Source organism: Neomonachus schauinslandi, chromosome 14 (genome assembly GCF_002201575.2).
Source record: "Neomonachus schauinslandi chromosome 14, ASM220157v2, whole genome shotgun sequence".
NCBI classification, from domain to species: domain Eukaryota; kingdom Metazoa; phylum Chordata; class Mammalia; order Carnivora; family Phocidae; genus Neomonachus; species Neomonachus schauinslandi.
This window is the reverse complement of record NC_058416.1, coordinates 85,553,826-85,567,981: the sequence shown is the minus strand read 5'-3', so window position 1 is coordinate 85,567,981 and position 14,156 is coordinate 85,553,826. Positions and strand designations below refer to the sequence as shown.

The window sequence follows — 14,156 nt, the reverse complement described above, 5'->3', positions numbered from 1 at the left end:
TAAACATGTAAGACCTAGAATCTTAAAACATTCACTTTCTCTGAGACTACAAGCCCTTCATGGGTCCACTAGGTGTGTTCCCTTTCAGATGTGTGTCTCTAACTGGGATGTCTTTAAGACAGCTCCTTAGAAATGAGCTGTCCTTTACACATAAGTTGTAGAAATTTAAATTTGAATATGCAAATTTGAAGTGAATTTTAGCTACGGGGACTAACTGCTTTAGATCAGTTTTCATGGTTACAAACGTTTCTGCATTTTGGCATATATTCTTATGCAGGGAGAATAGAAGAATCTTTGGTTTTTGAATTCCCATTCCCTTTGCAAGATCTCTTTCACGGAAGGGTTATCCAGATGGGGTCTGAATAGTAGCGGATCATAGCAGAGGGTAAGTCATCCGAGAGGCATCTTAAAATGACAGTTTGGTAGTTTGCTGGGGCAGCTGAAATAGCGCTTGCTCATTGTGCTCTGCATAGTGTTAGGTGGCTCTGGCTTCGTTTCCAGCCTTGGGATTCATTACTAGAGTCACGTTTTTATTTTTATTTTTCCTTCCTCCCAGGTCTTGGTAGTAATCCATTGGTTTTTTTCCCTAAAGGCAAAATTTTTTTCTTATCTGGATGTTTTCAATATTCTTTATTAAGCATAGATTGTTTATTAAAAGGAGTAACTGCAGTAAGCTAATGTTCTCTGTTTTGAGAAGGGTGTAGTCTTGAACTGTATCCCCAACCCCTGAAAATCTGTTTAGAACAGAAGGCTGATATCTATGTAATTTCCTGTTAAAATGCTGTGTAGTGAGAGAAGTTTTATCTGAACGTGGGGTGCTTGAATTCTTAGAAATACTAGCTAAGCGTTTGGGTGCACTGTGTACCAGCATTAGCCTAATCACTTGAAACCTCCCCAGATGCTGGTCTTTGCCAGTATCTACACACTCAACAAATGTGTACCAAATCTTGACTTCCCTGGGGGTAGGACACATTTTTTTGTTGGGTGGAGGAGAATAGTTGTACTTTCTGGAATCCTAACTTGGAGTAAAGCTGACATTCTCAAGAAATGTAAAGCACACTCTTTTTGGGAAATACCAAAGAAGATAGGTCTTCTAAGATTATTTGCTTCCCTGAAATGAATACCTTGCCCTTTTAAAATTTATTTAGGTCAGATCTCAGAGTTAAATCACAAACCAGGATATTAATCTACTTCAAAATTTTTGCTTATTTGAGGCCTGGCTTTTTTTTGTCTCAAAATAAACTGGTATGTTACACAGGGAAAAACCAAAACCAAAACCAAAACCCCTGTTCCTCTAGTGTTGATGTTTAGCAACAAAGCTTCCTGTCAGGTGAAATGTAAACCTTGTGCTGAGAAGGAAGAGAACTGGAAGGGATTGTGCAGCTGAGCCACTTACATATCCTGGAGTCCTTCTGTCTGGTGTGGAGTTGGTGCTTGGAAGGAGATCTCCCTCCCTGCACATCCCATGAGAATGTACGAGCAAAAGAGTAGCTATTTTTGACTGTTCAGAAGTGAGTTCTAGAGATAAACATTTTACAAATGGTTCTTGGCTTGGGGCGCCTGGGTGGCTCAGTTGGTTAAGCTTCTGACTCTTTTTTTTTTTTTTAAAGATTTTATTTGGGCGCCTGGGTGGCTCAGATGGTTAAGCGTCTGCCTTCGGCTCAGGTCATGATCCCAGGGTCGTGGGATCGAGTCCCGCATCGGGCTCTCTGCTCCTTGGGAGCCTGCTTCTCCCTCTGCCTCTCTCTCTCTCTGTCTCTCATGAATAAATAAATAAAAATCTTAAAAAAAAAAAAAAGATTTTATTTATTTTTTGACAGAGAGAGACACTGAGAGAGGGAACACAAGCAGGGGGAGTGGGAGAGGGAGAAGCAGGCTTCCCGCGGAGCAAGGAGCCGACGCGGGGCTCGATCCCAGGACCCTGGGATCACGCTTAACCATCTGAGCCACCCAGGCGCCCCCCTTTATTTCATTTTAAAAGAATTTAACCTTTAAGCAGCACATGTGGCTAGTGACTACTGTACTGGATAGTGCAGACCTAGAATATTTAGCTTTTAGTATGACTTACAGACTGGTGTGAGCAGTTGATGGTAAGATACTATAAAAATCTTAAAAATAAAAGTTATTTTACCAGCAAAAAATGAGTTTATTTGGGAATAGCAGATAATTGCAATTCAGGACAAGCAAGCCATAGCAAAAAGCATAGGCTAGTCTAACAAAGGAGAAGCACGTTACTTTATGGAGAAAGAAATTGGGAAGAGTGGTTTTTGAGGAAAATCCATTGGAGAAAAGCAAGAGTTCAGGGTCATGACTGTTTCTCATTAGCTGAGTGGGGTAGTCGATTTCTTGGAGGAGATGCAGTGTATATCTTCTGTAATTGATGATTCTTCTCTGCTGACAGTTCTTGTGGGGTCTGTCCTTGACGATTCTTGACTGGTACTGCTTGAGAGCTCCCCCTTCTGGCCTCCTGACTCTGGGTTAGTGAGGTTTCCCTTATAAATGTTCACGTTATCAAGGCAGAGTAGGTGGAGGAACATCTGGTCTCTGCCACCCCACGTGCAGAGTAGTAGAGAAGGCCGGAATTTGTCATTTGTGTTTGGTGGTATCTAATCTTTATAGCCTCTCCAAATTTATCCTTGCTAAGGTGTTATCTGAAGAATTTGAGGGGAGAACCTTCCTTTGTATTTCCATTTTGATCACTGACTTCAGATGCTCATGGCTTCTCTTCCCTGAAATTTAAGACCTGCCCTGGCAGCCCCTGTCTCTTACTTGGACCCACAGTTGGAGTGGGTGAAGACTTGGCATGCCACTAGAAAAAGCTTGCCAACCCTTGGTTTAAATCTTTGCTTGACAGTGGTAGCCAGGTTAAGGTAACTGAGATGAACAACTGACATAAATTCAGGCTTTAACAGGAAACTCTAGCCATCTTTCATTTCCTACCACTAGAATCTGGAGGCTTTTCACTTGAGGTGAAAGGCAAGTAAAAGCTGATCATAGTAAATTTCTTAGATTGAACTCTAAGGCTCTTGTCTAACTTGATTTCTTGCAAGAATCTTCTGACGTTTGTCAAACCAGGCTTCTCATTGTCTTACATGCTTTATACCTTTCCTCCTCCGCCTTCTCTGGAGTCTTACCTGTTTGCCTTTTTAAAAATCCTGACTGCCAACACTCGCACAACAGTGTTACTTTCCTTTGAGCACCTGCAGAAAGCTTGCCTTGCCATGGAGCCTTTTCTTTCTGCCTTAATCCGCTTTACCCTTCCATCTTCTGAAAACACTTCCAGGATCATCACATGGTTTGGTATTTCTCATAAATTATATTGTATTCTTAGTTATTTTCATATATATGTGGGTCTTTTCTTCCCAACTACATTATAAATTCCTTGAGCTTACGCCTAGGACGTGTATTTTTCTGTCACCTATAGCAAGCACCAGGTATAACTTTTTAAAGTTTGTTTATTTAATCTCCACTCTGACTGTGGGGCTGGAACTCACCACCCTGAGATCAAGATTCGTGTGCTCTTCCAACTGAGCCAGTCAGGTGCCCCCTGACAAGTATAACTTTTTAAAAATACTGATACAGGGCACCTGGGTGGCTCAGTTGGTTAAGCGACTGCCTTCGGCTCAGGTCATGATCCTGGAGTCCTGGGATCGAGTCCTGCATCGGGCTCCCTGCTCAGCAGGGAGTCTGCTTCTCCCTCTAACCCTCCCCCCTCTCATGCTCTCTCTATCTCATTCTCTCTCTCAAATAAATAAATAAAATCTTTAAAAAAATAAAATAAAATACTGATACACCCGGCCTGGTTTGTAGAGTCATTTAAACAATTGAGGCTATTTTCCTCGTTCATTTTATTTAATGAGGATTGTTGATAAAGTACTGTGGGGACCATAACAACGACTAAAAGGCGCTTACAGCCTGGTGGATCGCATGGGCTACACACACAGCTCAGTGGGCTAGGTGCCAGGAAGAGGCCCAGACTCTGCTGTGGGAAATTGCAGGATGGGCACAATTTCACTGGTGAGCACTGGAAAAGGCTTTGTGGGCAGATGAATGCCTGAGTTTGCCCTTGAGTAAAGGTTTCAGCAGATGGTGATCACTAGACTTGGAAAGGGCATCAAGGCTGAGCGAACTGCCTGAAACAACAGCGGTGGGGACTGAAGTGCTGGGGCCTCTGTGTGTCGTGGTATTTGAGGAATCGGACACCTGGCTGGTTCACGTGCGTGTAATTGAGAAAATGAACCTCAGGGGACTTTTCTTACCAGCTGTTCAGCAGTGAGTGGTTCTCAGACGGGCTTAAAATCTGGGCCCACCCCCAGGGTTAGTTTCAGTAAGTCTGGGCAGGGGCCCCAAAAACTGAGGTTCCCAGGTGATGTTGATACTGCTGCACATTTTGAGAACCACTGATTTAGAATACAGTCCATCTGATAACCACCTTAGAGAAATGCCTGGCTTACATACAGAAATACCCCGAGGTTGGTGCATAATTGTGTTCTTGTTTGCTTTATGTACATACTTCTCGTCTTCCCGCGCATTGTAAGTTCACTTGTATCACTCAGCCCCTGGCACAGTTAGTAAATGCTCTGTTTGCTAACTTGGCATCCTCCTCTGTAAGTATCTGAAGCAGAAGTGCATGCTTCTGGAAGCCCTTAGGGAATGGGGGTTTTCAACCTTTGCAACTCTAAATGTAAAGCATAAATGAATATAGCAGCAGTTCTCGCACTTTTTTCCGCAAGACCCTTTTACCTTCTTAAAAATTGAGCTTTTCTTTATTTAGGTTTTATCCATTGATGTTTACCATATTAGAAATTAAAGCTGAAAATATCAGTTCATCAGAAATTATGATAAACCCATTACACATTACATAAATTTTTAATGAATAACTGTTTCTCTAAAATAAAAACTTTAACGAGAAGGTGACATTGTTTTTACATTTTTGCAAATCTGTCTCTAATAGAAGACAGCTGCTTCTGCTTTGGATCTGTAGTGAGAGGTTGTTTCCGTTGATGTGCATGAAGAAAATTGGCCTCACATAGATGACGAAGAGAGTAAAAAAGTATTTTAAGAGCATTTTTAGATAATTATGGATTTTCTTCTTTGATACTACTCCCAAAATTTGATAGGTTGAAGTTTCATAAAAGTGGCATCTGAAACTGTATGAATGAACTTTTATTGTTACGTAAAAATCCACTGGTCTGCTTTGTGCTTTGATGTTTTTGTAACATTATGCATTGTAGGTTGAAAAATACTGATTCACGGAGAGGCACATTTCCATATACTGACACATTTCATTATATGATATACAAAAATTACATTTGTTAATACAGTTGATCTCATCAGAAAAGTCTTCAGTATCGGGAAGCTGTCAAGCTCACAGTGGAGGATAGGTTTTCCAAAATTCGAAGTTTCCCTTGAATGCTTAAAATCTCTCGTTGTCAACAAAGAGTTGTTCGCCTTGAAGTGACCGGGTCACATAGTTCATTTTCAAGAAAATGTCTGCCAGATACCCATGCCTCAGTAACCGTAGCTTACCAGTCATTTTCTCAAGTAACATTGACATTCTATGAAAAAGTGGCTAATTGAGCCTGCACCTCCTTTGCTCACGTTTTTCTTTGAGACGCGTTGCAGTGGTGCACGGCAGGCGTGCTTCATGTGTGCCTCCAAAAAGGTACGTACTTGGGGCGCCTGGGTGGCTCAGTCGGTTAAGCGCTCAACTCTGTTTTGGCTCAGGCTCAGGGTTGTGAGATCGAGCCCCACGTTGGACTCTGCGCTCAGTGTGGAATCTGCTTCAGATTCTCTTCCCCTCTCCCTCCCATTCAGTATCTCTCTCTGTCAAATAAATAAATACAATCTTAAAAAAAAAAGGCACATATTTAAGGGTTGAAATGTAATAGAATGATTCGTTTTTCTGCTACACCAAGTGCTTCACGTTGTTAAGTGAAAGTGGCTTCTCCTGCTCCTCAAGTACGTGTGGCAGATCATACAAGCGAAGACCGTGCCGTGTGTTCTCATTGCCCTGACTCAGTGCCTGCCGTCCGTGCCCACCTAGTGCTTTTGCACCATCAGTGGAAACATCAACGAGGTGGAAAAGGCAAAAAATGCCTTAGTAATACTGTGCAGATAGTTCTGTTTCCCTGAAAGGGTCTCAGGGGTGCCCTAGGAGTGCATGGACCTCACTCTGAGAACCACGGAATTGCAGTACTGAGAGTCAGAGTTGGCAGAATGGCATAGTGCTGTCACTCCTACTTTGACGAGCTTACCCTCCACTCTGGAAGTTCAGAAACTCATTTTTTTAAAATCCGTTTACTCAGAGGTGGGACTCTTGAATCATAAAAAATTTAGAGATAATGGTTTATAAAATATAACTTCGTGTATTTATAGTGAGAGAAATACCAAAAGACACCATTCCCTTTGGTCACTGTTGGAGACCCAAACCTTAATCTGAGCGTGGAATTTTGGAGCTTTGTTTCAAATATCCTTAAGGCCGATTTTCATGCAATTTTTGCAATCTTTACAACTCCTTCTCCATAGACTACCCTTGTTTTTTTTACCAGAACCTTTTTCCAGTGTCCATAAATTAGACATTTTCTTTTTAACTCCCTTTTTCTGGACTTCTTTTTAGTTTGGCAATACATGATCACCTTTCTTCATTTTGGTGTATTTCACTTTTTAAATGTTAAATTATACGTATGAAATCAGTATGGGTGTGTGTCTACATATACAATGCAAAAGGAGAGGGAGAGAGAGAATCCCAACCAGGCTGCACGCTCCACGAGGAGCCCAGTGCAGGGCTCAGTCTCATGACGCTGAGGTCATGACCTGAGCTGAAATCAAGAGTGAGACGCTTGGGTGCCTGGGTGGCTCAGTTGGTTAAGCAACTGCCTTTGGCTCAGGTCATGATCTTGGAGTCCCAGGATCGAGTCCTGCATCGGGCTCCCTGCTCAGCAGGGAGTCTGCTTCTCCCTCTGACCCTCCACCCTCTCATGCTCTCTATCATTCTCTCTCTCTCTCTCAATAAATAAATAAAAATCTTTAAAAAAAAAAAAAGTCAAACGCTTAACCAACTGAGCCACCCAGGCGCCCCAAAGTGCTACCACTTCTTTGAGTGACCTTGAGAAAGCTATTTAACTGCTCAGACCTTCATTCTCTTTGACCATGAATGGCCTAATGGTAATTGTTCACCTACCTTCACAGTTATTTTGAGATGCAGATGAGACAGTTTTATCTTTGTGCTTTGGGCACTCTTGGTGCCGTACACATGTAGGTCATTTTAGTAAGATGAGTCCTAATGTTTTTAATTGTGCTGTGCGGCCCCTCCTAAGTTTGAAGGTTAGGTTTAGTGGGAAGAACTTGGACTCTGGAATCAGGCCTGCCGTTCATGTCTGTGCTGCTTAGCCAAGTGACCTCAGGCAGTAGGTCATTAACAAATGAGGACATATATCTGTTAATTTCTGAGGTGTTAATTCATTAAGAAAGGATAATAGTAGCTGATCCACAGAATTGTAAACCTCAAATGGGGCAATAAAATGCATAAAAACTATTTCTAGATTATAATCTGTATATTGTGGTCCTTACATGTTGGGAGGAGAGAGGAGATGGGTGGTTTGTCTTATTTTAGGTTCAAAACTCTCGAGCTTTTCAGTAAGCACAAACATCAGAAATTCAACTACACTCAGCATATTAGTGAGGCAAGAATGTCTTTTCTCCCCCCCCTTTTGCATGTTTTGGAATTGATTAGTTTTAAGGTGACATTCACTGACCTTGAAAGATTATGCAGAGATGTTGCTTCTTGGTCATTACAGTTTGTGGGTACCACGACCAAGACTTTGATCTTTTGTTTTTCAGAGAATTGATTTTTTAAATCAAGCCTGACATGCCATTCATTAATAATACATGAAGAAGAAACTTGAATTGGAAGATGTAAAAACCCAGCATTGCTGGTGTTGCTCCTAATTCCTTTATTGATACAGACTAGACTTTTCTCCTTTGTTATATCTTGGTCACAGTTCCCTGCTTTGGGATTCAAATGACTCGGTTGGACCAAGAGGCAGAGGCATTCACTTTAGACCACAAAGTCCTAGACTTTGGGTTTATCGCTATTCTTAGGTTCCTAATAACACATGCTCTGTTCCTTTAGGCTGAAGCTTTTAGATGGTCAGATTTTTGTGAGCTCAGGGTGTTGAGCTGCAAAATTTGAAATCGGCTGAGGCCTCCGAGTTGCTGATTGTGGTGGTTTTCAAAATCTCTCTTTAGGGAGGAGTGCTTGACCAGAGCCCAAGAACTCACTGTTCTGCCTGAGTGAAAGTATTTTAAGGAGCACGTCATCCTCTTTTCTTACCTTCATAATAGCTTCCCCAGGACCATTGTGCTATCTCTCTGTCTGTTCTGTTCTTATCTATCTGACCCTTTCACCTTACGATATTGGGCCAGGGTGAAGAGTAGGCACAGTATAACAAGGCCCCGCGGCAGCTTCTGCCCTTCGCCTGTCCCCACCTTTCTCAAATTCTCTGGACATGTAAATAGTCTTTCTCAGCTGAGGTTAGAGGGGACTCAGCTGTTCGCTTCCATCTAAGGCAGTAGCAAGAGCCAGTAAATCTGCTTGTAACTTACAGGCTGTCTATGGTAAGGGTCTGATAGTGAAGCAAGTGGCTTCAAACCTGACCCTGAATCAACCACCTGTCCTAGCACACAGACTCCCACACCCACTGCCACCATCTGGCAGGGATGGTCATGGTGGAGAGAGAAAGGAGCCTGGGAATGTTGTATTAATAGTCGGGGTTGGCAGTCACTGCCTTCCAGGACACAGTATGTCTTTCTCTGTTAATCACTCTTCTCAAAACCACATAATGTACCTTTGACATATTTAAATACACCTTGTACCATTTTGGACCCTTTTAAGAACCATGGGGAATCTGCAAATGGAGCCTAATGCGGCATCTGTCTTGGTATGATTTCTGTTCATTCTGATTATCTTTGAACAGAAGAACTAATGTGGCTGTGTTAGTCCTCGGGCCACCTTAACAAATGATCACAAACTGGAGGGCTTAAAACAACAGAATGTGTTCTCTCAGTTCAGAGGCCAGAAGTCAAAAAGCAGTGTGTCGGCAGGGTTGGTTCCTTACCCGAGGCCCTGAAGGCGCATTCATCTCATGCTTGTCCCCGAGCTTTTGGTGGCTGTCGGCCATCCTTGGCTCTTGGACACATCACTGCAGTCTCTGCCTGCATCTTCTTGCGCCTCCTTGGTGAGTTCTCTTCCCCTAGTAATAGACTCTTGTCATTGGATTTAAGGCCCACCCAGGTAATCCAGGATGGTCTCATCTCAAGATCCCTAACTGAATTACATCTGCAAAGACTGTTTTTCCAAATAAGGTCACATTCACAGGTTCTGGATGGATGTATCTTTGTTGGGGGTGGGGCAGTGGGCACCATTCAGCCCACTTCTGGGACCATAGCAGGCTCCTCTGTCATCCCTGGCGAGATTTTTTTGCTAATGCTTGCCATTGCTTGTAGGAGAGAGAGGACGGCAGAGTAACATGGTGCATCATTATCCAAGCTCTGCTAGCAGAGAAAAGATTATGCAAAAACATAATCATTTGACAGAGAGTCAATAAATAGCATTTTTCTCTTTGATTGAATTATTCTGTTTTTTTTTTTACTCAACAAATATATATATTATTTTTTAAAATTTTTTTATTCTTATGTTAATCCCCATACATTACATCATTAGTTTTAGATGTAGTGTTCCATGATTCATTGTTTGTGCATAACACCCAGTGCTCCATGCAGAATGTGCCCTCCTCAATACCCATCACCAGGCTAACCCATCCTCCACCCCCCTCCCCTCTAGAACCCTCAGTTTGTTTTTCAGAGTCCATCGTCTCTCATGGTTCGTCTACCCCTCCGATTTCCCCCCCTTCATTCTTCCCCTCCTGCTACCTTCTTCTTCTGAATTATTCTGTTTTTAAGTGTAAAATCTGGAAATCTTTCCCCATATTCCAGAATCCCAAAGCGTTTCTCCTCTTTTCTTTTTTAATTTTTAATTTTTAAAATTAGTTTCAGAGGTAGAATTTAGTGATTCATCAGTTGCAAATAACACTCAGTGTTCATTAAGAGAATAAGACAAAATCCTGTTTTGCCTGAGCCCCAAAGTTGTAGATTCATACCTGGTCTTGAGTAAATCAGAAGTATATTGTGTTTCTATAGACAGAACAAAAAAAATTTTTTTCCTCGGCACTTCCCAGATACAGCTTTTTCTTACAGAGTTTGAACCTTGCTCTAGTCTCACAGTATATGTGAGTATATGGTTTTATATTGAGCATTGCATAATTCTGTGAACTTAAAAAAGTACATGGTTAATACAGGCTTGTGGTCATAGAACTTCAGCAATATAGAAATGAATGAAGTAAAAACTGAAAGCTCCTTCCTTCTCCCACCGTTAAGTTTGGGGCACATTTTTTTGGAACCCCCTTATGTGGACTGTGTGGATTTTAGGCACTGTACCAAGCTGGTAATATTGGGTAAAGAGAAGTGAATGTATTGCTAAGCTCAACTGCTTGTTTTTAGGGGTAATAAATTGCTTCTAAATCCATCTCAGCAGCATCTTCCTGTTTTTATCTAGTTTCCTAGGTTCAGTGTGGAGACAGTTTGTCATCATGTATGAGGAAAAGTTTAGCTTGTGGAAGCTTCTTTAATAATAGGTGTTATTTCTACTTTCTTCCTCCCATAGATTCTAAATTCTGTTTATATTTTTCTCTTGCAGATTTAACCCAGAGACTGACTTCACCATAGAAACACCCACAGTTGTATCAATGGTTGGGGCAAGATAGTGGCAACAGGCAAAGGAAAAACAGCTCTGACATTCTAAGGACAATGAGTATGCTAAAACCAAGTGGGCTTAAGGCCCCTACCAAGATCCTAAAGCCTGGAAGCACAGCCTTGAAGACACCTGCTGCTGGTAAGGCTTTATGATTTATATCTAAATTAAAATCCTATTTGAAAACTTTAAAAAGACAGCCTTAAACAACTTCATATTTTTGAAAATATTTGAAGAAGCTTTAATTAAAAGAAATGGAATTTTAGGGGCACCTGGGTGGCACAGTTGATTAGGTATTCGACTCTTGGTTTCGGCTCGGGTCATGATCTCAGGGTCCTGAGATCCAGGCCCATATAGGGCTGTGTGCTCAGTGGGGAGTCTGCTTGTCCCTCTCCCTCTGCCCCTCCCCCTGCTCACTCTCTCTTGCTCTCTCTCTCTTTAAATAAATAAATCTTTTTTAAAAATACGGAATTTTATACCTAAAAATATTTTTCTAAGATTTATTTATTTAAGGGGGTTGGGGGGAGGGGCATAGGGGGAGAGAGAATCCTGCGGCAGACTGCCCACTGAGTGCGGACCCCCAACACAGGGCTTGATCCCAGGACCCTGAGATCATGACCTGAGCCAAAATCAAGAGTTGGCTGCTCAACTGACTGAGCCACCCAGGCACCCCCTATGTCTAAAAATCTTAATGAAGAGCTCTTAATTTAGTGCAAGGTGCTAAAATAGTTGTCAAGTAACTTCAGTATTTAATCCTTACAATGTTAAGATATTTTTTCTCTCTGTGTCTTCCTAACTCATTTGGACCTTTTTCTTTGGGGTTTAGGGCTGTGTAGAGAAAACAAAGATGAGTCTGGCTTAAAAGATTTGATGACACTAAGTGATCGGAAGTTGGCCACTGGTTTCAAGGGAGCAGGGAGTACGATGGCTCGAGTCTAGCTCATGCAGGAAACCGTCCTCACTTCATTGATGAACCCATGGCCTTGATGATCTTCAGCAGCCTCTTCCTCTCTGCTTTCTGTCTCCTCCTCCACCGTTTCAGTTTACAGCCCAGAATGACCACTTAACGGTCTTAAATAAGAGAGTCAGGAGAGGGCACCTGATGCTTGCTTTTCTGGTCTTTTCATGTGGTTTATATGCTATTAGATAGGTTATCAGCCATTCCAGACAGTCAGGTGTCCACCACAAAATATTAAATCCAACATTGTTTCTTCAGATTTTTCCATAAAACCTCATTGATCTTCCACGATGGCAGGGATCTTTGTCATTTTTTTTTCACTGCCCAAATTTACCTACATACCTACATGATCCATTGCCTGGATCATAACAGGAGCTCATTAAACATTTGTCGATTGAATGAAGATCCCAAATTATTTACATTTTGTGTATCATGATAAAACTGGGGTCTTATCAGGGAGACCATAAAACATCTTAGAGGAGAGGAAAGCTTTACTGAGATGTCTCCTATTCTCCTTCCCTTCAAAATCCTTCCTCTCTTTCGGACCCCTTCAAATGTCGCCCCTTCCTCGCACCCTCCCATGGTCATACTCATGCCCCGCATTTTAGAATTGTCTTTTTCACTTTTAGCATTTTTTATGCACACCCCTTAGCATGTAAAGTCCTTGAGTGCAGGGGATCATGAGAAATTCGACTTGGTTTCCTCAACAGTACTTGCCATACATTACATGTTGTTTTTTTTTTTAAGAGTAAAGCAGCTTTTAAACACTAAAACTTAGATGCTTAAAAGGAAATTGTTGCCCATTTGAGCACTTTTATGAAGATTGTTTTTCGGAAACTCATGCTTGCAGCACCCTGTCAGGAAGAATTGTTCATGTACAAAGCTGGAATAGATTCTAAAAAACTGACTGGGCTGGTCTGTCTTTGGCAGATTATTATCTGTTTGATTTGAGAGCATTTATTGTCTTCTAAAAAACGAAAAACAAAACAAAAAACCCTCCACAAATCGAAACACCAGTCTCTCCTTCTAGGTAGGGTAAGGGGATGTTCAGCACGCCTTGTAGGCTGGCCAGACCACTCTGTTTCCCTGTCTACCCGTGGTTCACGCTTTCTGTTGATCAGGCCTCAAGCCAGATGTTACCTCCTCCAGGAGGCCTTCCCTGACTGCTCTGTCTCCTCCACAGCACTTACATCACCTGAAATTACCTGATGTGTCTCTTGACTGTCTGTGTCCACACCTCTAGGCTCTGGGCTCTAAAAGGGCATGGACTATGCTGTCTTGCTTTGTCCACTAGTGAGAACAATGCCTGGGACTAGTGCCAGAGCAGTAGAAACTCATAGAAAGGGGGAGCATGAATCAATACATTATTTCATTTAATAAAACTCTTAAGGTAGATAGTACTTTCCCCTTACAGATGAAGAAATTGAACTCAGAGAGGTTAGGTAACATCTAAGATCACAATATGCCTAATAAGGGGATCCCTGGGTGGCTCAGTTGGTTAAGTGTCTGCCTTCGGCTCAGGTCATGATCCCAGGGTCCTGGGATCGAGCCCCACATCAGGCTCCCTGCTCAGCGGGAAGCCTGCTTCTCCCTCTCCCACTCCCCCTGCTTGTGTTCCCTCTCTTGCTATGTCTGTCTCTGTCAAATAAATAAATAAAATCTTTAAAACAAAACAATATGCCTAATAAATGGTAGAGTGCTTAAGAATGTGGGCTCTTTGCCAGCTCTACCAAATATTTAATAAATGCTGGTTGAATGCTTGAGTTTCTGGTATAAATAGCACATTTCTGGCGAAATATAATTTCTGCTTTACCGCAAGGTAGAGATTGCATAAAGTTGTCTTGCCTTAGCAGGGAGTTGGGCCAGGTGCTATCTTTTTCCCCTTGTTGCAGTTTTTATCACCAAAGGAATAGGGTTTATTTGGTGGTCTTGGAGTGAGATGGCAGGGCTGTAGCACCGAATCTCCTCCTCCTCCAAGCCTGATTGTGAATCTCTGGTTCCAAGGTCCTGGACTTGTCAGCCTTCCCTGACTACTCCCACGTGGGAATAGAGCCCGTCTCCGGGGATCCGAAAGGTGTTTGCTCATGATGTGCACAGTGGGGGGTGGAGGAAAGAATGAAATCAGACCTGTGTTATGAACTCTGGGAAAGGGACTTTTTTCCCCCTTGCTTTGACTTTTTCCAGTCTTAATTGCCAATAAGGATTAAATCCTCCTGGCTCACTGAGTTTCGACAGCATTGGAAATGGTAGTCATGGGCTGGGTCCTTTTTTTTTTTTAAAGATTTTATTTATTTATTTGACAGAGAGGTAGCTAGAGCAGGAACACAAGCAGGGGGAGTGGGAGAGGGAGAAGCAGGCTTCCTGCCGAGCAGGGACCCCAATGTCGGA

General features: G+C 42.3%; 1 protein-coding gene across 3 annotated transcripts in view; it reads left to right on the top strand.

Moving 5' to 3' along the window:
- CLIP1 (CAP-Gly domain containing linker protein 1) overlaps nt 1-14,156 on the top strand; it is a 119,224-nt gene that overhangs the window by 21,095 nt on the left and 83,973 nt on the right. For all 3 annotated transcript variants that reach the window (XM_021698661.2, XM_044921206.1, XM_044921207.1), the window contains exon 2: nt 10,757-10,951. In XM_021698661.2, coding sequence (XP_021554336.2) covers nt 10,867-10,951 — 85 coding nt within the window. In that variant the 5' untranslated portion in view covers nt 10,757-10,866. The remainder of the gene's footprint in view (nt 1-10,756; nt 10,952-14,156) is intronic.